At 48.4% G+C, this 22,301-nt stretch overlaps 1 protein-coding gene across 2 annotated transcripts; it reads right to left on the bottom strand.

Moving 5' to 3' along the window:
- Positions 1-979: 979 nt before the first annotated feature.
- Positions 980-20,880, bottom strand: DDX21 (DExD-box helicase 21). Of its 2 annotated transcripts, XM_074232412.1 has the most exons (16): positions 20,687-20,880; positions 17,622-18,107; positions 15,833-16,042; positions 14,083-14,158; positions 13,073-13,251; positions 12,313-12,430; positions 12,010-12,195; positions 11,243-11,388; positions 9,562-9,711; positions 8,998-9,159; positions 7,319-7,438; positions 6,608-6,681; positions 5,369-5,528; positions 3,777-3,911; positions 2,542-2,586; positions 980-2,283 (listed from the first exon to the last, which is right to left on the bottom strand). In XM_074232412.1, the coding sequence occupies exons 1-16, from the start codon at positions 20,771-20,773 to the stop codon at positions 2,035-2,037; spliced, it is 2,583 nt and encodes an 860-aa protein (XP_074088513.1). In that variant the 5' UTR covers positions 20,774-20,880; the 3' UTR covers positions 980-2,034. The 2 variants fall into 2 exon arrangements, with proteins under 2 accessions (XP_074088513.1, XP_074088514.1); XM_074232413.1 differs by lacking the exons at positions 17,622-18,107; positions 20,687-20,880 and adding an exon at positions 17,341-17,601.
- Between the last annotated feature and the right edge of the window lie 1,421 nt (positions 20,881-22,301).

Here is a 22,301-nt window from a genome sequence, read left to right as displayed (position 1 = left end):
GCCGCGCCACGCACGCCGCGCACGCCTCGCGGGGCGGGGATTCCCCGACGCGCCGGCCAATGGCGGAGGCGAGCGGCCGTCGTCATGGCGACGCGCCGCGGGCCCCGCCCCTGCCGGGCGGCCGCTTCCGGGGCGGGCCCCGGGCCTGCCCCGCCCCCCAGCGCAGCCCGGCGGGGGCGGGGGGGCGCGGAGAAGCCGCGCAGAGGGAGGCGGCCCCGGCCCCGGCCCGGCCTCCAGCCCCGGCCCCGGCCTCCAGCCCCGGCCCCGGCCCCGGCCCCGGCCCCGGCCCCGGCCCCGGCCCCGGCCCCGGCCCCGGCCCCGGCCTCCAGCTCATCGTCGTGGGCACCCGCAGCCGGGACTGGCCGGCGCGCCCGGCCCGGCACAACCCCCCCAGCTCGGGCGGGCTCCCAAGGTGGGCCCAGTTAAAGGGAAAGGATGCCAGAAGCCCCGGGCTCAAGTGGGCAGGCCTGCCACCCACTCAAGGGGAGGAACTTGACTGGCGGGGTCCTCCTGGTCCAACGGCCATGGGGACCAGGGGGCGAGGGTCTGCAAGCCCCCTCAGTCACCCAGCACCCACGTGCCTTCAGAACCAACATGGCAGCCAGGGAAACCCTTTCTAAAGCGGGCGCTGACCGCCTGGCACTAACCGAGGCGGCCGCGGGCACCTTGGCAAGCATCCGGCCCTCCCCTCGCCTGAGACTTGCCCGAGGTCACCGAGCTATAAGGGACAGGGCAGGAATTCAAACCCGGGTCTTGTGAATACAAGCCCAATTCCCTCTAAATCTGGCTGGGACGGATGACCAGAGGTTTGGGAGCAAAGCGGTATCAGACAGGGACAAGAGGAAGGGGTACACAGGAGGGGCTTCTTAAATGCTTGCACTGCCCTCACACTGACATGGGGGGCCGTGAGCCCCATAATAGCGGGGACAGGAGGAATGGGGGCCCAGCCAGGCAAAACCTATCTGCGGTAGGAATAGCCAGTTTACAGAGCTGGCAGAGCCCAGTCTCAGTCACTTGTGTCCACCGCACATCACAGAACAAACCTCCGCACACAGTGGATGCCAATGTAACCATTTTATAACGTTGCAGGGTTATTAAAATATTCACAATAAGAACCAACTTAATCTTCACTAATGGACAACCCACTTGCCCATCACTTCACCAGGTTTTACACCTCCCTAGGTGGTAGTTTTCAATTTTTTTTCCTCATAATTAAAAAATGTTACCTAAGAGTTTTATCTGCACTGCAAATTCAGATTTCTCTTTCATTTCTCCAAAATAAATAACATTTCTTTCCTAATTGGAGATGTTCAAACAAGTAAAAAAATCTGCCTGCTGCCTTCCTTCCCACCAGGAAATGGGGCATAAAGCCTGCAGCCAAATTTGCTAGTTTTTCTTCTACCATGAAGGAAGATTCAATAGAACCTGGTTAAAAGCACCTGGGACCCAGGGCACAGAGGAGAATGCCTGTGATTTACTTCTCGAGCACCAAAACAGGAAGAAGATGCATAAAAATCATGTTCTTTAGGAGAGTGAACGTGGCATCATCAGCACAACCCAGGCTCTACAACAAGCCGATGCCCAATGCTCACCAGGATAAAACCTTAGCTGATGGCTCCCAAGAGAATCCATTCAGCAGGTGGATTGGGAATATCAGTTGTAAAAACAAATCTTTGGCTGTGCAAGCAAGGTCCTCCAAGCTGGGTGCCCCGGGAGCTTGTCCTTAGGGTAAAATACAACCAGAAGATACTATAACTACCTTCTAAGGAGAGCAGTCTGGGCACAATATGGACTCGTTTTAAAGTATACACTGATAGGCTCCTCATAAACAGAAGCTTTTGAAGACGTGGCAGATGAAGTAAAGGAAGACAAAATATCCCTCTGAGCCTGAAGAAGTGAGCATCCATCCCTTGTTGAGAACTGTCCCAAATGATGGCAGCTGGTTTGGTGAATGATAGAAGGAAAGCAGGAAGCAGGCCTAATAGTCTACCAAAGTCACTGCTGAGAGTGGTGCCATCTCCCCTTTTGCACATCTTAACGATGAGAAAACGCTCTCTGAAAACTTCGCTTCTGACCTCGGTTCTGGAATCTGTCATTCCTGTTGAAGCCACCGCCACCCCGGCCGCCACCTCCACCTCGGCCACCACCCCGGCCTCCTCCTCGGCCTCCCTGCCTCTGGTTCCGGAAATTAGAGAAGCCTCTGCCTTCATCTGGCTGTTGCTCCAGCTCAGGTCTCTCAGTGGCCACAGAGAGTTGCCAGCGCCTCGAGTCCTGCCATTGTTCCTGGGGAAACAAAGTCTGTTTGTTTTCCTGGACACCATCTGAAGGGAAGCAAGCATCTCCCATCTTCTACAACAGGAGCAAGCCGCCTTCCCTTCACCTGCTCCCTGACTTCTCAGGTCACTGAAGCAGGATGACAAACTCCCCTCCCCTACTTTGGAAAAGGACCCCACAATACCAAGTCACTTGCTGGACCCAAAGGCTCCTTCCCATTACAACTATGACCTCAACTGCCTTAATCAGAAACCAACGTGACCATACCTGGAATGTCTTGACTTCTGCAGCAGGGACATCAAAACAAACGCCCTAAAAAGGAAAGAACAGCAGGAGGAGGTTCATAAGAGCATTCACCACCCCACATCACTCAGGCCCTGATTGAGGCTGGATCACCCCAGACAGACACTTCTCTTAAGACATGGAAGGCAGGGGATGGAGCCCTATGATTTGTGGTAGCTTCTGTCCAGAGCTGGGAAGGTCTCTCACACTGCTTCCCGTGAGCAGCAGGAAAGAAGAGGAGAGGACCAGCTTCTAATGTGGAGTTACTCTCCCAAGCCACTCTCAAGAGCGTGAATGGTAGCACACGAAAGGACTCTTCTACCCAAACAGGATTCTTTGGGAAAGCCGTGGGGACAAGTGCCCTGCTGTCCTTAAAACTTGTGTAAAGACACTGATGAGACCAAGAATGAATGGGAGATGAAGTGAACCTGTTATCAAAGTTCAGCACGTAGATCACTTAGGGATAGATAGGGAGATAAACTCTACAAGGAATAGAGGAAGGTGGCTTTAAATCTACCAGCAGAACACGTGTTACACTAAGAAAAAAGCCTGTGGAGTCAAGGGTTCCAGGTTCGAATCATGGCTCTGACACTTGGCACTTTGAAGACTTTGGGCTCAGATTCCTCAATTGTAGATTGAGGGAGGTGGGCACAATGGCTTCAAGGGCTCTAGTCATCCACAGGTGCCATGCCCACAAACTCAGGAACTGTCCAACTCTAGTTCAATCATGGAAACCTAACTTCCTGGGAAGAACTGGAAAGGAAAGGAATGACTTAGTTTCCAGAGCAGGATCATTCAAGATCATAAAATTCACCTCAGTATCAAGAGGTCAAAAGCAGCTCTAAACTCAAGTCCACAGAAAACCCTACAGGTCCCACCATTTATGTTCTCAGGATTTCTCCACCCACACAGAAGACCCCCAACACTCCCCTTGCTCCCTCCACTCCCTTATTTTTTTTGTTCTATCTTAGTCAGGAGGGACCTGGAATGAGGTTTTTCTGAAGGAATAGATGTCCCCTTCCCTGTAGGTTCCAATCAATGTACCCACAAGCACTGATCTGCTTCTGGGGAATCAAAGACAATGTGGGGTGACACTGGGGATGGAGCCCCATGATTGGTGGTAGCTTCTGTCCAGAGCTGGGAAGGTCTTCCACACTGCCGCCTGTGAGCAGCAGGCCCCCACATGGAGATGTCCACACTGCCAGTAATTCCAGTCTTACCATTTTTCCCTTGAGAAAACTCATTCGCGTCACTTTGTCATCAATCTCCTCCCCAAGCTGTTCTTTCAATCCTCTCCAGGCATAGCCGATGTTGTGCATTTCTATGGAGCACTGCAAGACCATAGTCACAAAACCCTGGGGAGGCAGAACCAAGAGGAAACAGTTGGGAACAAAAGCAGGTCCATTTGTCCTATTTCCAAAGCCAATTCTCCCTAATAAAGTCTGCCTTTAGTCAATAAATAAAAGGGAAATATAATGGGAGAAAGAAAAAGGAGAGGAGGAACAGGCTAAGATATTTCATATAATAAGATTTTTCTTTATTACAATGAGCTATTGCAATGATGTAGAAGGGGGGAAGGCAAGGGGGAATGAGGGAACCTTTGCTCTCATCAGAGATGGCTAGGAGAGGAAAGAGCATATATACTCAATGGGGTATAGACATGTAGAGTAAGAATGAGAAGGGGAACGGGGAAGGGCGGGTTGTGAGTGATGGAGGAGAGGCTGGACCATGGGGGGAGAGTGGTCAGACATAACATTTTCTTTTTTACTTCTTGCAAGGGGCTGGGATTGGATGGCCTGTCTGGGACCATAGGGCCAGGTGGATGCTGGGCCTAAGGGGTGGTATGGGGGCTCAGGGCCTTTTGGCCCCAGGGCTGATCTGTCTGCTGTACCACTCAGCTACCCTACAGCAGAGTCAGAGTGAAAGGAGAGAAAATATAGTACATGGACGAAAGGAGGGAGTTGCGATCAGCAATGGCAATGGTGGAAAAATATGGAAGTAACTTTAGTGATGGACTTTATATCATAAAGAATGTGATTGACCCATGACAGAGTTGTTGGTGTTGGAACAAAGACTGAAGCACATTTTTTATTATATTTTTTTCTGGGGGGGGGGGGGGGGGGCTTGCAGGGCAAATGAGGCCAGGTGGCCTTCCTGGGGCTGCACAGCTGGGTGATTGTTAGGTGTCTGAGGCCAGATTTGGACCTGGGTGCTCCTGGCTCAAAGGCCAGTAATCAGCCTGCCACCCAGCCACCCCTATTATTATTACTATTTTATTTTACTTTATTTTAGGTCTTTTTTTGGGGGGGGGGGGGTTTGTAGGGCAACAGGGTTGAAGTGGCTTGCATGGGGTCACACAGCTGGGTGATTGTTGGGTGTATGGGGCTGGATTTGGGCTCGGATGCTCTTGGCTCCAGGGCCGGTGCTCCGTCCACTGCACCACCTAGCCATAGGTACAGTTTATTATTATTATTATTATTATTACTATTACTATTACTATTATTTTAATTTTTCTCTCCCCTTTACTTTATCGCTCATGAGGGTCTATATTTTTTTTTGGGGGGGGGCATTATGTCTACTCTTAAACAAGAATATTTAATTTAAAAAAAGTCTTCCTTTAACAAGAGTGACTGAATTATGGGCAGTTAAACATTTTCCTCTTTAAAAGAAATGTGACACAAGTGATTTAGTTCTCATCAGGAGACAGATACAAATGGCCTACAAGACAGAAACCACAGGGGAGAGGACAGTGTGAATGAGGCCTTCCTCCCTATCCCAACAAAGATGGAAAACGTGACTGTGGGCATCTCACCACATCGGAGTTGATCAAGGAGCGCTGTTCGACAGTGGTTGCCCCTGAGATATGGGCCAAGGCTGCAGCCAAGGCTTCCACGGCCCCCTTTTCATCAATCAGTTTCTGAGCTGTCTGTCTGAAGTTGTTAATGGCAGCAGGGGGCACCGAATCCAAAAACCTATATGTTGACCAGAGCAGATTCTTTTCAGGAAGAAATCAGACATTCAGCACCTCAAGTTTAAGGCATTTGTCCTGACTGACATTTACAACAACACTGCACACATATCACCTCCTCTGCACTGGACATGACACAGGTGTGGTCATTCTTGTCCCCATTCTACAGATGAGGCACTTAAGGGTCTGAGTGGGAAAGTAACTCAGCTCAAGTCACACCACTAGTAACTACTGCTGGTGGTGGGAATGCTCAGAGGTGATTTTAACTTGAGGCTATTGAAGCCTTATGTGCTCCATCTAGAGGGAGCTGGCACCAACCCTGGCATACCTGCCAGGCACCAGCATCAGCACCAGCTTCTGGGATGGGTGTCCTTGACTTGGAGCACATCTCACATTGAAGAGGGCTTAAACAATCTGCTCAGGCCTTAGGTCATGAGCCCAGTCCATCATGGACCTCTCCTACCTTCCTATTTACAGTCATCCTCTTTCTCTATGAATAGTGTGCCCCAGTCCATTTCTCTGCCTGTCACAGAATCCCCAATGAACTAGGAAGCAACTGTTCTGTGATCCTCACACAGGGAGTCATTTGAGTTTCATCATGGAATTCTAAAACTAGCAAAATGGTAGGTTAATATTTTTGGCAATCACAACCTGGCAATGAAGGAGGACAGAGATATAAAGTCTATGTAAAGATTGGGGGCAGGGAAGGTGGCAGTGAGAGGGAGGGCACTGACAGTCACTAGTGTGACCTACCCCACTCCCCCAGAACCCTCATTATTTCCTGACTCAGGGGACCAGCCAGCCAGACTTCAACTGCCAAAGGACAAAAGATCTGAGGAAGCCATTCTGTGCCTCCTCATGAGGTAGGTGGATCCAAGACTTACCAGGGAAGTCACATTAGGGCAACCAATTCCTGGGGTAGCCAAACTCTACCAGCAGAAAGGGACCACACTTGAGCTGATAATCATTCCCAACCCTTACCTTCATGATGGATCCCTCTGTCCTCAACTAATTGTTTTTATTTATGCCTTTGTAAAAAATGTCATTTCCCAAAATTCCCACACCACCCAGGCCCATACCCACCTGATGGCATCTTTGCTGGAAGCTTTAATTATTTCAGAAGCGCTGGGAACACCCACACGTTTGAATATGATCCCCTACAAGACATCAAATCAGAACAGATAAGCATTTACTTTCTCTCAATTGCAAACCTCCCAAAGGAACATGACAGTGATGTGAAAACCCTTGCCTCAAATGTTTCCCACCTGACACATAGTTCTTAGCACAGGCAAATGTCAAAAAATGCCCATCATCCAGAAAATACTATCCATATCCAGAGAAGAAACTGGGATTTAAATGCAGATCAAACCTTACTATCTTAAATTTTTAAAAGTTGTCTTATGTTTTATGGCTTTTTTTCCATCTAATGTTTTTTCCTCTTAAGATTTGATTCTTTCACAACATGATTACTATGGATTTATGTTTAATGTAGTTATAAATGTTTTCTGTCAAAAGCGGGGGGCGGGAAGGGAGAAAAATGTGAAACTTAAAACCTTGCCAAAAATTGACTCTTTGAAAACTACTGTTGTGTGTAATCAGAAAAATATATAAAACATTAACACTTTGTAGTTGTGAATCAGAATGCCCAAACTGCCAGCAAAATGAAGAACTTATAAGGTTCTTCTGACTGGTTCCAAAACACAGAAAAACACTAAAGAATCCACATTCATTCATGTCACCACCAGCTTCAGTGACCCTGCCCAAGGACTGGAAGAGAAGAAAGGCTGAACTCACCGCCTGCCTCTCCACCTGCCCTAGCTGATGTTGTTCTTTCTTCTGATAAAAACAAATGCAGATCCCTGTCCGTCCAGCTCGGCCTGTCCGCCCTGAACGATGAATATAGGATTCCACATCCTAGAGCAATAAAATGGAGAATCAACATTTGGAAAAGAGGGAAAAACCTCTGCAGGTCCACAAAGATGAAGAGAAAATGACATCCTATATTAGGCAACAATCCCAACAGCACAAAGGAGCATAATAAACTGTTTTGCAAAAACCCTTTGTCACTTGAGTTTTAATTACATTGTTTTCTACCAAAGAAAATAAAAGGAAACATTTCTTAGAGCTATAAATCAAAGAAGTTCTATAGCATTATTTGAAGTCTATTGATCTCATATAGTCATTAATGTCACACCATAGTCTTGCAAGAATTTGTAATACTATGCTTTTACAAAATTAACAAAGGCAGGACCTAAGTCTCACAGAACACTCATCATTTGGCAAAATTAACTGATAAAACTAGAATCAGACTAAGTTTAGCTCAGACTAGTTTTGTACCAAAAAGAAACATATCAAGAAATAAAATCAAGGCAGTTAAAATGAGAAGGCAAACAGATAAACAGGAAAATCTTTGCAGTGATTTCCTCTAAGAGAGGTGTCATTTCCTCCCAGACATGGGGAACAGACTAAATTGCCTCTTTGTAGCACCAGGAGTAGCAAGAGTTATCTCCTAATGGCCAATGAATATGAAAAAGTAGTTCTTAAAAAGAAATACTATCAAAAGCTATATGGAAAAATGCACAAATAACTAGAAAGCTGCCAAATAAAACTAAGTTTTTACCCCATAATCATCATATTGGCAAAGAGAAAAACAAAAAACAAACTATTGGCAGGGTTGTGGAAGGTCAGGCAAACCAATGCTATTAGTGTCGCAGGAAAGCAGTTTGGAAATGCCCCCCAAAAGTTAACAAATTGTGACTGCATTACTCCCCCCCCAACCACTGCCAGGCATATGCTCCAAAGAGATCAAAGGGAAGAAGTCATTTATGTATAGAAAAAAGTTTATGGTGCTCATCATTTAGTGAATGGCAGGACAAATGGAATATTATTACATGGTAAACAATGAAGAAAAGGAAAGATTCTGAGAAATCTGGACAAAGTGAATGATTTGATGCAGAGTCAAGCGAATCATTTCTCCAAAATGACCACCCATGACTTCATGGCCCAATGATGCCAACTTCTCCCCACTTTCTACCAGAGGGGATGGACTGGAGGAGTGAATGATCAACGCGTGGCTCTAATTTCGATTTGTGTTAACTGTGTTTGGCTGTTACAAGGGTAATTTTTTCTGGAAAGAGTAAAGGGGAGGGGGGGAAGGATTAATGAAGAAAAAGCCTCAACAAAGTCTGTAAAATAGTGACAGTTGGGTGGAAGAGGATATGGACAAGCAGGATGGCTCTGGGACAAGCCCAGTGACTTTATGATCTAATTAATGCCCAAGATTCTGTTTCCTATCCAGTTCTTTTTCCTCTTTTCTACTTAATGCTCACGATTCCATTTGATCCTCTTTCTCTTTGTATACACTACAGGAAAGTTTGTGCTTGTTGGTGTTTGTCCAGTTGAGAAAAGTAAAGCCTGAAAGTCTGTATTTGACCATGAGTCAAAGCAGAAAGAAGGCAGAAGAAGTCCGTTACCTTTGGAGGAGAACTCTGTATAACCAGGTCAACCTCAGGGATGTCCAAGCCCCGAGCGGCCACATTGGTTGCCACCAGGACACCAAATTTCCCATTCCGGAAACCCTGAAGGGTAATTTCCCTTTGCTTCTGTGGAATATCTCCATGCAACGACTGAGCATCCTGCCAAAGCAACAAACCAGTTATGAGTAAGGAACCAGAGAATTTGAAATCCTAAATGTAAATGCTGATTTGTTTACAGTCCCCGAAGTTTCTAGGTCTGTCAAAATTTCTGTATGAAAATTACAAAGAAAAAACTGTGTATAAATCATCCGGCAAATTCCCATGGCAGCCAACAAGGAGATGAGCAAATCGAATGAGGTGGAATGGAGTCTATGCCTATGGTCTGGAAATTAGGGGGCAGAGATTCAAGTTCTGTGCAGGTCAGAAGTGTCCTCCCATTTCAGAGCCCAACTTCAGAGGACCCCAGAGGAGGCGTTTCTTCAAGTAGTTTACTCCTCTGAAGTCATTTCCTGGGGAACAACTGAAATTGTCTCCACTTCCCAGGCTGGGGAGGTTTCTTACCTGTTTTATCGATTCATTCAAGGAGAGCTCCTGAGCCTCCTTCTTGGTCTCACAGAAGATAATGGTTCTCCCATGACTCCCACTGTAGACTTGAATGACATCACCAATGACAGCTGCTCTTTGAGACCAGTGGCAATTGATGGCCAAATGCTTTGAGAAGAAGAAAAGGTGATTAATGCTTTGTCTTAGGGGAGCCAAGAGCCAACCACTGGCCAGGCAGCTGAGGATTTTTCTTCATTAGAACGTGAACACGAGGGCAGGGGTTGACTGGTTTCTGTTACTCTTTGCAACCCCCCATATGCACAGCATAAAATAAATGCCTAGTAAGTGCTAATAGGATGATGTGGAGATTGCTACCCAGGTCTTGAAGAAGAAAAAAATTTCTGCGCTGAACCAACTGGATGATCCCCTTAATCTAACAAGGTTTACAGGATCCAGTTAAGCCAATGGGAGGGAAGAAGGGAGCAGCTAGAACAGACGTTCTTGGGCCTATTTGGGTCCTGGACCCTGGGACTGGCTCCTGAGGCTCACAGACCCCTTCCCTTCAAGGAAACCAATGACGGAAATGCAATTATCCAATATGAAAAAGAGAAGTTGTCAGACCCCAGGTTAAAACCCCTAAGCTCCCCCCACACACATACACTACTGCTCACAATCAGACAAGAGGCAGCCTGAAGCCATGAGCTCCCTGACAGTAGAAGGCCCCACAACGCTCCTTTAAGTGGTCTGCTGGACAAGGAAACACGCACTGCCATGGGTAGATAGGCAGTGGTGATGTGGCAGTGCCTGAGAGACTGCCCAAGGGCTCCCTTGAGACATTCGATATTGTCTAGATTTAGACCATTAGGTCAAATCTGTGCAAAGGAAACTGAAGACAAGTTCCCTCTGGGCTCTCCTACTGAGCTGAAGTCTAATTTAATTTTCTCCCAATTCTATTTTCTCTTTTTCAACCTTGAGATAGCATTCATATACAAGCTTAACCCTTCCTCAAGTGTTGGTTCAAATCCTATCTTTGACCCTTCTTAGTTGGATTACTACAGGCAAATCACTTGGCTCTGAACCTCAGCTTCCTCATCTGTAAAGTGAGAGATCATGATGCCTTCAGCCCTGAGCTCCCCTCTTCCAGGGTCATCTGGGGACCAAATGAGATGCTATAAAAGCCCATCTATCTGAACCATATGTCAGGACAACACAGATGTCAACACAGACCACTTGCACCCTCCTTCCCCCACAACATCCCAGGCTCCTCTAAGTTAAGTGCTAAATAAACATGGAAGTGCTTTCATGTCCCCAATTCCCCTGGGCTTTGCCTGACCACCTTTTCTGGTCTCTTCCCTCTTATTTGTGACAAGAGCCTAGATTTCCACTCTCCTAGGAAGAACATCTTCCAAGAGGACAGTGATTTCTAGTTGCTTCTAACAGCCTCTAGGCAATGAGTACAAAATGTATAACCAAGTCAAGGTTATGACACATTTGGGGCTGATAGAGAAGCCCCAGAAAACCGTGCAATAAAGATTCTGAAATTTAAATTAAATGCTAAGGATCTCGGGAACTCAAAACCAGAAGGAAGATTTTTCTATTTGTTTTCAAGATAGATTTATACATAGCCAGAATTTTCCCAAGTTCGTCCTCGTCATTTCTAACATCAATAAGGCAAGGAGAACAGTCCCTAACTATTCACCTCCACAGTTACAGCAGCCTTCTGTGTCTTCTTCCCAATGAGATCAACTTGCTCATAAGTAGATTTCATGTATTTCTTAGCAACATCATACACCCAATGAGGACAAGTTGCAGAAAAAAGCAAGGTCTGGGGGTTGTCTTCCGAATCTGGGATGAAAAAAAAAAATCGCATTACTCTCCAAGAGTGAGAAGATCAAAATTCTCAATCATTCCACGGTAGAGACTTGGGATTCTTGCTTTTCTTACAGGCTCATGTGAAACATCAGCTCTAAATGGGAAGGATCTGACAGACGACTGATTCAACACAGTAAGACAGACAGTGTGCAAGTGACCTGTAGCAAAACACTGCAAGGTGCATCTGTAACCTCTTAGAAATGATCCAGTCCAATGTCTTTTTTTTCTTTTTTGTTTTTTTGCAAGGCACTGGAGTTAAGTCACTTGCCCAAGGTCACACAACTAAGCAATTATTAAATGTCTGAGGCCAATTTTGAACTTAGGTCCTCCTGACTCCAGGGCCAGTGCAGGACCCCCCCCCCCAAAAAGGGTTTAAAGATCCCACACCAGAACACCCACACTAACAAGGACCCTAGGTACCTGGCTGTCCATGCCTCAGGTCTTATCCCCCAAAATAAGCACAAACCACACATTTGGGGCTGACAGGAAACCTCAACTTTCCTTCCCTGATCTTATTTCTAGGCAGCCCTCTGGTACCACCCCAGGCTCTGGTGAACCCTTATAAGTTTCTTGAATTTACCTGTCCTTCCTTACCTTTCTTATATGCCACAGTTAGAATCTCTTCCACCTGCTCAGCAAAGCCCATGTCCAGCATTTGGTCCACTTCATCCAGCACAACATGCTTCACCTTGCTGAGGTCAAGCCGGCCATTCTGCAGATGATCCTTGATGCGACCGGGAGTGCCCACCAAGATATCAATTCCTCTTCGAATAAGATCAACTGTCAAGGAAACATAAGGAGGCAGTTGTTATTGGGGCTCCTTTTGCCTCTAGTCCCTTCCCCGGAACTACTGGACCCCAGGTGAGCCAAGAGGTATCTCCCCCGACTTGTACGCACTCTGGCCGTTATAGGGTGTTCCACCATAGAAACAAGCCACTGTCAACTTCTTGGTGATGTCGCTGAAGTCTTTGCTGACTTGGATGGACAGCTCCCTTGTTGGCGCCAGGACCAGGATCTGGGGAAGAAAATTCAGGTCTAAGGCTGGTTAGGACTACCCAAAAACGTCTGCTCTCTTGCATGGCAGGAAGGTTCCGACACCCTTCCATCCTCACGTCCCACCCTCACTGACCCAGGGCAAGGAGGGAATGGGGCTGCCATGAGCTACAGGAGAGGAAAAGAGGAGAAGGGAATAAGCAGTTAAGAAGCACCTACAATGTGCCGGGGACAACAACCTTGCTATTATCCCCATTTTATAGATGAGGATACTGAGGTTCAATGATGTGCCAGTGAGTCTGGATTTGAACTCAGGTCTGCTTGACCTTGGGTCAGAGCTGACCCACTGAACTATTAAGAAATGAGTGTAGTAATTCAAGGGCAAGGATCCCAGGGTGCTAGGCCCTTGCTGGACCCTCTAGGTGATATGCCCTGGCTGCTCTTCCAGCCTCTCCTCTGGATCTGTAAGTGCTGCCAGCCCCACACTCTCCAAACAAGGATGTGGCTGCATCTCCAGAGCCATCCAGAGTCTCAGAGGGGTCAGCTCTGGTCCTCCTACAACAACTCTCACTTTATTTTGACAAGAGGCAATTTTCCAGAAGTTCCTACACACACAACTGACAAGAGTCCAGGATAAGTTTTTGAGGGCTGCTGTGGTGGTTACCTTCGGGGCACGGCCTCTTCCTCGGGGCTCGGAGTCTCCCTGAAGTTTTTCAATTAAAGGGATGGCAAAAGAAAATGTCTTCCCTGTCCCTGTCCGGGCTTGGGCTATTAGGTCCTTCCCACTAGACACGTGATGAAATGTCTTCGCTTGTATAGGAAACAGGTAGCTCACTCCTCGGGCTGGGAAAGAGTCCAAGGAATAGTTAAAATGACCATACAATGCAACAGGGTAACCTAGCAAGACCCACAACCTTTTGATGAACTCTGGAACAGCATCTCCTCTGTAACACCACCCCCTTTCTGCTATGCAAAGTTTTTTCCTGCAGAATCATTCTAAATCCCCACAAGGAACCTGGATTTCTAATATGTATGTAGACTTAAGGAGCTAGGAAAATCTGAATGCGGAGCAGTCTGCACCCATGGAGTCCTCCAAAGCAACAAGAGCGAGGCCCCCAACTCTGCAAGCTTCTGTCAGCCGCAGACATCCTCTGGTCTTTTTTCTCTTTTGTGACCAGAGCGCATGTTCTGCTGGGCCCTTCCAGGGTTCTGGGGAAACCTGGAATTAGAGAACTTTTTTCTCTTCATGAAGAAAAGACAGACAGAGTGTACAAATCCTGAAGTCACTCATAAGGGCCCCAGGTTTTCTACTACCTTCTATGTGCTACTTCCCTGTGAGACTGGCTGCTCCTGCGACAAACACCTGTGTGCACCCCCCCCCCAAGGGCTGGCTGACCCCTCCAACAACTTTGATGACTTCTGAGATCTTTAGAGCCACCCTCATTTCACAGACCAGGATGGTGGTGGGGGTTGACAGGGTAATCCACACCTCCAATCTGTCTGACATTTTCCACTACTGTTGAAACAGATTCTCTCAGATGGAAGATCCCCCAAAATTCTTAAAGGGACCTAACCCTAGCCTGATTCTTACTCCAGCACCTCAAAAGAGACCCCATCTCATCAATGAAGACTCTCTCATTTTCAACATACTAATTTAATGGTTAATAAAATTACCTTTGAGGAGTTGAATCGTCTCTTCAGAGATGGGGAAATTAGAGAAAGCGCCTTCTTTCTGCTCCTCAGATAATTCCTATTAAATTAAAAAGCACTTCAGAAGCAAGATAAATGAAGCCAGCAAGCTTCCTATATCAATACCATAGCAGTCCTTTCTCAAGAAACAAGAAATTCCTTTAAGATAGACTTCATTTAGGCTATGAAATAGAGTCTAAAGGAGAAACTGTACAGCTTCTTTACATAAAAGGAAAACAAGACATTTACGGAGCAGGACACACACACACATACAGAAAAAGCTCTCTGAAGCCAAGGGTTATTTTGTCTCCCTCCACCCCTTCCCCCCATGGCAAGTATCTGTACAATGGATATACTATAGCCCCCCCCCCCCCAAAAAAAGAGAAATCCTTATGAACTATTCAAAACCAGTCATCTGACTTCAGATATTTAGCAAGCCATAAGTCAATTTACCTGTTTGGGTATTATAAACCAAGTCATAAAGAACTCACTAGAAAATTTTTAAGATACTTTAATTTTGAAAACCCCTATGAGGATGTTTTAAAAGAGGAAGCCAGGGGCAGCTAGGTGGTGCAGTGGATAGTGACCGGCCCTGGGTTCAAATTTGGTCTCAGACACTTAATAATCACCTAGCTGTGTGGCCTTTGGCAAGCCACCTTAACCCCATTTGCCAGGCAAGGAACAAAAAAAACCTAAAAAAATAAATAAATAAAAATAAAAGAGGAAGCCAGAACTGGTTTCCAGCAGACAATTGTTTGATTTCTTGATTACTTCAAGCAGAATTATCAATCAATCAAAGAATACTGATCAGTTAGTTCCCTCTATATGGTGTACACACACACATTCAAAGACGAAGAAGGAAGGTTCAGGGTGGGGCCTAAGAAGGCCAGCAAAACTCAGGGGTCCCTCTTGGCAGAGGCGAGGGAGACAACTTGGGCCCAGTACCTAGAAGACAGGAGGTATGTAGTATACCAGGACCCTGGCATTCTGAGAAGACCCAGAAAAGTCCATGGGAAACCATGCTGGGAATTGTCACCAGGAATCTGAAGCAATAACCAGCCACTAGAGGGACTTGAGCATATGATCCCAAATCACAAACTCAAAGAACTAACAATGGAAGCCAGTTTTCTCAAAAAAACAATGTTTGACATACTCCTACTTTCCAGACACATTTCCTTAAAAGGTTATGCCTCTGCAGTTAGATTAAGGCAAAAAAGGACAAGTACCTGACCAAATCAAAGCCCCAATGAAATCTTTTTTTTTTTTAGGTTTTTGCAAGGCAAATGGGGTTAAGTGGCTTGCCCAAGGCCACACAGCTAGGTGATTATTAAGTGTCTGAGACCGGATTTGAACCCAGGTACCCCTGACTCCAGAGCCGGTGCTTTATCCACTACACCACCTAGCCACCCCCCAATGAAATTTTAATAACTGACTGTAGTACCATCTAAGGTTCTCCAATAACCTGTTTGGGATTTGGCCCCACTGAATCCAATAAACTTCTGCACAAAATGTTCTCTAAGTAATCGAAATAAATGCCAAATTTGGTTATTATAGGTTAATGAAAATGAAGCTGTTGCATTTTGTTCCCACTCAACTCCACAAATTCAAGGTTAAGAATCCCAACTCTATGACTCCAAAGTCTGGATTCAGGGATTAATTCTTTACATCTAAATTTTATCCCTGGAAAATGGCTGAACTCTATACCAAATCCACAGAATACCCAGGCCAAACAAACCTCAGTGCCTTCAGCCTTTGAATCTTTCTCATGTTCCTTCTTTTGAACTTTTTGAGAGTTCTCCAACTCTTGATTTTCATCTTCATCCTCATCTTCATCCTCATCGTCCTCCTCCTCAGCTTTTGGTTTTGTCAGTCCAGCCTGCATCTGGGATTTTAATCCTTTAGAACTAACAGTGTGGCTTTTTACTCCTTTATGAAGATGAGCTTCCTAAATTAACATATATTAAGTATATAAATTAATTCAATCTTAAAGCAGAATTCAAAAATATGCAACTACGTCACAGCACAAGTTTTAAAAAAATCTATTCAGCCCCCCTTGATTACAACTGTTGTTCATTCCAAGAAAAACTCCTGGCAAGGGTAGTACCAAACTATGCCAATGGGGAACAGGGCAAAGACCTGGGTTGGCCCTCTCAGCTCTGTGATTTAGAAATATCCCTGCACCTGGAAGGGTTTTTCTAACTCACAAAGTCCATTCATTGCAGTGGGGTTTCAGAGTCAGCAGCTGTCTCCCCTTCCCCCTCCATTACTCTAATTTCAGGGCACAATCTCTGGGAACCAAGAATCCTCAGATTCATTTGCTCTGCTGGGCATAGGAAGCTGCTCCTGGCTTGGATTTGAGAAGACCATATCTAAGTTCTGCTCTGAACAGTTATGATGTGATTTTAGACAAGCCATCTCTCTTTTCTGGGCCTATCTATAAAATGAGGGGGTTGGAGCCAATGGTCACCAAGGTCCCTTCCAGCTGTAAATCTCTAAGGAGAAGCTTATGATTCTACAGCTAAATTCTCTTCCTCCTTGATAAATCCCTGCTCTGGCCCCAGATCATAGTTCAGATTTTCCCTCCTTTGCTCACACTCTGTCCCCTTCATCCCCACTCCTTTCAGATCTGATATTCCCAGTCAGGAACTATCTCTGCTTCATCTGACCTCAGGACACTCTGGACTCCTCTTATGTACTACCACCTTCTAACTAGTATGACCTGTATACATGTCTTTTCAGTCCTTCCAAATCACAGATTTCTTGAGGAAAGAGACTAATACTTTCTTCCCTCCCCAGGACACAGACTAGAACAGTGAATCCTTAATAACTGATTGCTTACTGAATTTTTTCCAAATTCCATCTTTTGAACAAAACAATGAGTACACTTTAGGAACACTGTCAGGGATCGATGGTTAAAATAAAAAGAGCAGTCCACTCAATTCTCCCTCAACAATTTCAACTAACCTAACAATCCAGACTCTTCATTTTCACTTTAACTGTAATTGATAGAGTTGACAGAACCAGTCTGTGACTTAAAAGTTCATTACAGGGCACAAATGGGGGCAATATGGTCTCATAAGCCTAAAGCTCAAAGAAGAATTATAAGACCACCCAACCACAAAATTCAAGAGAAAACTTCAGGCACTCCATTCCCATTTGGATTTTCTTTGCCCTTTCATTTCAGTTTTACTTAATGATACAAAGAACACTAGTCTTTGCTGAGGAGTCCAGTACAGAGCTTACCTGACCTTGGAGGCAGCTCCACCTTAAGAGACCCAGCCTACTCACAGAGAGATGGGAGGATGAGTTCACATTTGGAACTATTCTTCCTCTTACAATTCAGAATGCCGAGGCTGGCAAGAGAGCAAGAGAAGGAGGGCAGGAAGAGGACAGGCTTCATCTCAGGCTGCAGTAAAATATACTATAATATCCAAAATATGGGGTTTGGGGCTTCTTGGCCTTTACTCTGTACAGATCATAACTGGAGCCAACAATGAAAAGACCCAAGCAACCTGTCCTCTCACCTGTTCAGTCTCGCTGTCCCTTTCTTCACTGGATGACTCCCCAGAATCAGAATCAGATGCACCCTTGGGGTGGGGTAGGCCGTTATTCACTAAAGCCTTCTGTGGCTTTGGCCTCTTTTCTCCTATGTCTCCATTTACTTCTCCCTCCTTCTTCTTGGCCTTCTTGGGTTTCTCAGAAAGTGCTTCTTTCTCTCTGGTCTTTTTGGCCTTGGAGTGGACCTCATCTCTAGAGGCCTTCTCTTTCAGCCTTATGGGCTCTTCCACAGACCCCTCTTTGCTCTTTTTGGCCTTTTTGGGTTTAGGGAAAGAGTCTTCCTCATTCTCTGGGGGCTGGTCTTTCTTCTTGGCCTTTTTGGGCTTTGGAGAAATGACTTCTTCTGGAAGCACCTCCCTTTTCATCTTCTTGGGTTTAGGGGAATCCAGTTCCTCAGTCTCTATCTGGGTCTTTTCTGGTTTATCATGTTTTGATTTCTGCTTATTATCTTTCTGCAAAATTGAAAAATACACAAAAGAGACACATTAAGCCCCAAATCTACTTGTTTTCTTATTTAAGAACTATTTTCATTCCTTTATTCATAACTACTAAATATAATGAAGAAAATTAACAGCACCTGATCATCTATGCAGACTCCTAAGTCTAGAACTAGAAAAATGCTACAAACCATCTGGGATGCATTTCATTACTCTAATTTTACAAATGAGGAAACTGAGGAGAGAAGTTAAGTCTTTTCCTCAAGGTCACAAAATTCAAATTCAGATACAACCCAACTCCATGGTTACTGCTTTCCCCTCCTTTAAGAATTCTTTTTTTTCAACGGGGGGGGGGGGGGGGGGGGGGGATGGCTTACCAAACTGTGGTATATGTATGTCATGGAACACTATTGTTCTATTAGAAACCAGGAGGGATGGGATTTCAGGGCAGCCTGGAGGGATTTGCATGAACTGATGCTGAGATGAGCAGAACCAGAATAACACTGTACACCCTAACAGCAACATGGGGGCCATGATCAATCTTGATGGGCTTGCTCATTCTATCAGAGCAACAATCAGGGACAATCTTGGGCTGTCTGTAATGGAGAATTCCATCTGTATCCAGAGAAAGAGCCGTGGAGTTTGAACAAAGTTCAAGGACTGTTTCCTTTAATTTAGGGGAAAAAAACCAAATATCTTATTGTCTGATCTTGTTATCTCTTATACTTTTTGTTTCTTCCTTAGGGATATGATTTGTCTCTCATCACACTCAATTTGGATCAATGTACAACATGGAAACAAGGTAGAGACTGACAGATTGCTTTCTGTGGGGGGAGGGAAGTCAAGATTGGGGGAAAAATTGTAAAACTCAATAAAATCTTTAACAAAAGAAAAAATTAACTTCAAAAAAAAAAGAATTCTTTTTTTGTTGTTATGGTTTACACATTTCAGTCCCTGTCTTATTTTTTGCGATTCCATTTGGGGTTTCTTGGCAAGAGATACCAGAGTGGTTTGCCATTTCCTTCTCCAACTCATTTTATAGATGGGGATATTGAGACAAAAAGGGTGAAGTGACTTGCCCAGTCAAATAGTCTCTAATTGTCTGAAGTCAGATTTGAACAGACTTCAAACCCAGCCTCTACTCACTGCAGTTCCTAGTCGATCAACTTTTCTCTGGCTGTTCTTTTGAGAGACAACAGAAAAGAGTGGGAGAGAAGGTCCACCTAGGAGCACTTCACTAATCCTTACCACCCTTAATCTAGGAGAGCCCTGGGAAACTAAGGGGAATCCGTCAGTCCCATTTTTCTACCACTTTGATACTATTTCGAGCTTAATTACATTTCAGGCAAGAGATGCAAGGGTCCCAAGGATCCGTTTTAGGTTTGGTTGTTTTTGCAAGGCAACAGGGTTAAGTGACTTGCTCAAGGTCACACTAAGTGTCTGAGGCCAGATTTGACTGACTCCAGGGCTGGTGCTCTATCCACTGCACCACTTGGGTACCCCCAGGGATCTGTTCTGGTTAACAGGTCACAATGTCCTGGGCCCAGGGAACTCGGCTGCTCAAAAATGACAAGCCACCAATGCGGACCCTCTGTGGCAATGCAATGTCCCGACATCCCTCTACTCCAGAAGAGATCCGTAACCTTCACCCCCCCCCCACCTGCTGACCGGCCACCCGAGGCTCCTGAGGGACTGCAGTGCTGCACCTTTCCTGGCCTCCCGTGGACGGGACTCTTTCTTCGCCGGCTCGGACTGCCCTTTCGGTGCCGGAACCCCAGGAACCAGAGAGGGGCCCTGAAGGTCCGTGGCGGGAACAGGCCAAGCCCGGTGTGCGGGGTGGCAGGTGGGCAGGCGGGGGCCCGGCCCCGCCCCCGGCCGGAGGGCGGCCGCCCATTGGACGGCGGCTCGGGCCGGCCCGTGACGCAGGCCCCGCGCGGCGGGAGCACGTGCGGGCAGCGCCGGCACCATGGGGGGGGGGGCGCACCGCCCGCAGACCCCGGCCCCGCGATCGCCCCGGCCCGCGCTCGTCTCCGCCCGCAGACCCCGGCCCCGCGCTCGTCCCCGCCCGCTGACAGCGACCCCGCGCTCGCCCCGGCCCGCAGACCCCGGCCCCGCGATCGCCCCGGCCCGCGCTCGCCCCCGCCCGCAGACCCCGGCCCCGCGCTCGTCTCCGCCCGCTGACAGCGGCCCCGCGCTCGCCCCCGCCCGCAGACCCCGGCCCCGCGCTCGCCCCGGCCCGCGCTCGCCCCCGCCCGCAGACCCCGGCCCCGCGCTCGCCCCCGCCCGCTGACCCCGGCCCCGCGATCGCCCCGGCCCGCGCTCGTCTCCGCCCGCAGACCCCGGCCCCGCGCTCGTCCCCGCCCGCTGACAGCGGCCCCGCGCTCGCCGCCGGCAGGGGCCGCTCCGGCTCCCGCCTCCGTGACCCCCACAGCCGCAGCCCCCGGCGGATCGGGGTCTGGGCCCCGCGCCCTCGCGGGTGCGGTGCCGGTGGGAGCGGAGGGGCCGGCGGAGCCCCCGGCGGCGAGCCCGGCCTGCCGGCCACGTGCAGCCGGCGCCGCCCCCCCCCCCCCCGCCCGGCCCGGCGCGGCCCGCACCTTGCTCTTGGGCCTCCGGGGCTGCTCCGCGGCCTCCATGGCCGCCGCCGCCTCGCCCTCGGCCCCCGACAGAAGCTTGCCCGGCATGGTGGCGCGGCCCGAGCTGTCTCCGCAACCGTCTACCGCGTGGAAAGGAAGCGGCGAGCCGGCGACGTCACTTCCGCGGAGGCCGGAGCCGGAAGCGGGCGCCACGGCCCCGGAAGTGGCGCCAAGGGCCGCGCCCCCGTCGGCCGGCCGGGCTCCCCGCTTAGGCCTGGGACACGGGGAGCAGATAGAAACGGGTGGGGGGCGCGGGAGGACGGCCCGACCCCCGAGCCTCCCGATACGCCCCGATGCCGGAAGCGGAAAGGCCCTCGGCGGCCCGGGCAGCGCGCCCCTCCGGCCCCCCAGGGGGCTCGAGAACGCAAAGCTGTTGGATCCCGAGAAAACCCCGGAGGAGGCCTTGAGTTCAAATGCGGCCAGCCGTGGGGCCTTGGGCGAGTCGCTTGGCCCCTGCCTTAGATAAATTAAAGGGCAAAAGGAAAACGGACCTTGTGTGGGTCCAGCCCGCAGCGTGAAAGCCGGGGTTGGAAACAGCGGTTTCTGGGCTCCGATCCTGCAGGGGTTTGCCATTTCCTGCTCCAGCTCCACTTTACAAATGAGGAAACTGAGGCAGACGGGGTCAGATGGCTGGTCCCGAGTCACACGGCCAGCAACGGCAGAGGCCGCACTCCGGACGGGTCCATGAGGCCAGCCCCACGGCTCCGGCCTCCCCGGCTCCGGCAGGCCCACCCGGGCCGGGCTTGGGGCGGCCTTGTCCCGCAGTCACTGGCGCCCCCGCCCTGCCAACCGGGGGTAGCCCTCCCCCAGGCGAGGAGGCGCCTCCTGGCTCATAGTTTCCTAGTGCCAGGGCTTAGAAGCAGGCACTGTGACAGGGAGGGCCTACAGATGGGCACTGAGGTACCAGACATGAAGATATGGAACAGACCAATCCCAAAAGTTAGGGCAGGAAGGGACCCTAAAGATCATCTAATCCATTCGATTCAACCCTCAGGAAAGTAGCTACCAGTGAGCCCAGGGACTGGCCTGGCCTTAGGACTAGAACCATGCTCTAACCCCTTGTTGGATTTTCCCTTACCCCCCATTAGCCCTCTCCATTATCAGAGAGGTCAATTACATGGCCTCTTCCAAAAGCTCATTTCCTCTCCCAAATGTGGAAAAAAGACAAGTTTGCCCAGAGCTCCCTAACTGGTCAGACCTGCGGCAGGCCACAATTCCAGAGACCCGGAGAGCAGGCTGGTTCTGGAACCTCTAAGGATAGTACCAGGAGCCAAGCTGTGCCCTTGGGGCATCCCCTTAGGGGAGGACCTGACTTAGTCCTGGGAGTGAAGGCTTGCCAGCGGTAGGGGCAGGGAAGTCGAAGTGCTCTGAGGTCCAGCCCATACCTTCTTAGTCCTTGGGCCACCTTAGCAGGAGTGGAGGGTCTGGTCACTGCTAAGCAGAAGTAGGGCTTTCTGGCTCAGGCCCCACTCCTTGGGTCTCCTCCCTCTTCCTCCAGTATCCTAGAATCTCACAGTTGAAGATTGGGATGGGGATCGAGGATCACAAATTCGTAGCTGGAAGGGACCCTAGAGAC

This window comes from Macrotis lagotis, chromosome 4, assembly GCF_037893015.1.
Source record: "Macrotis lagotis isolate mMagLag1 chromosome 4, bilby.v1.9.chrom.fasta, whole genome shotgun sequence".
Lineage (NCBI taxonomy): Eukaryota > Metazoa > Chordata > Mammalia > Peramelemorphia > Peramelidae > Macrotis > Macrotis lagotis.
This window is presented reverse-complemented; position numbering and strand designations above follow the sequence as displayed.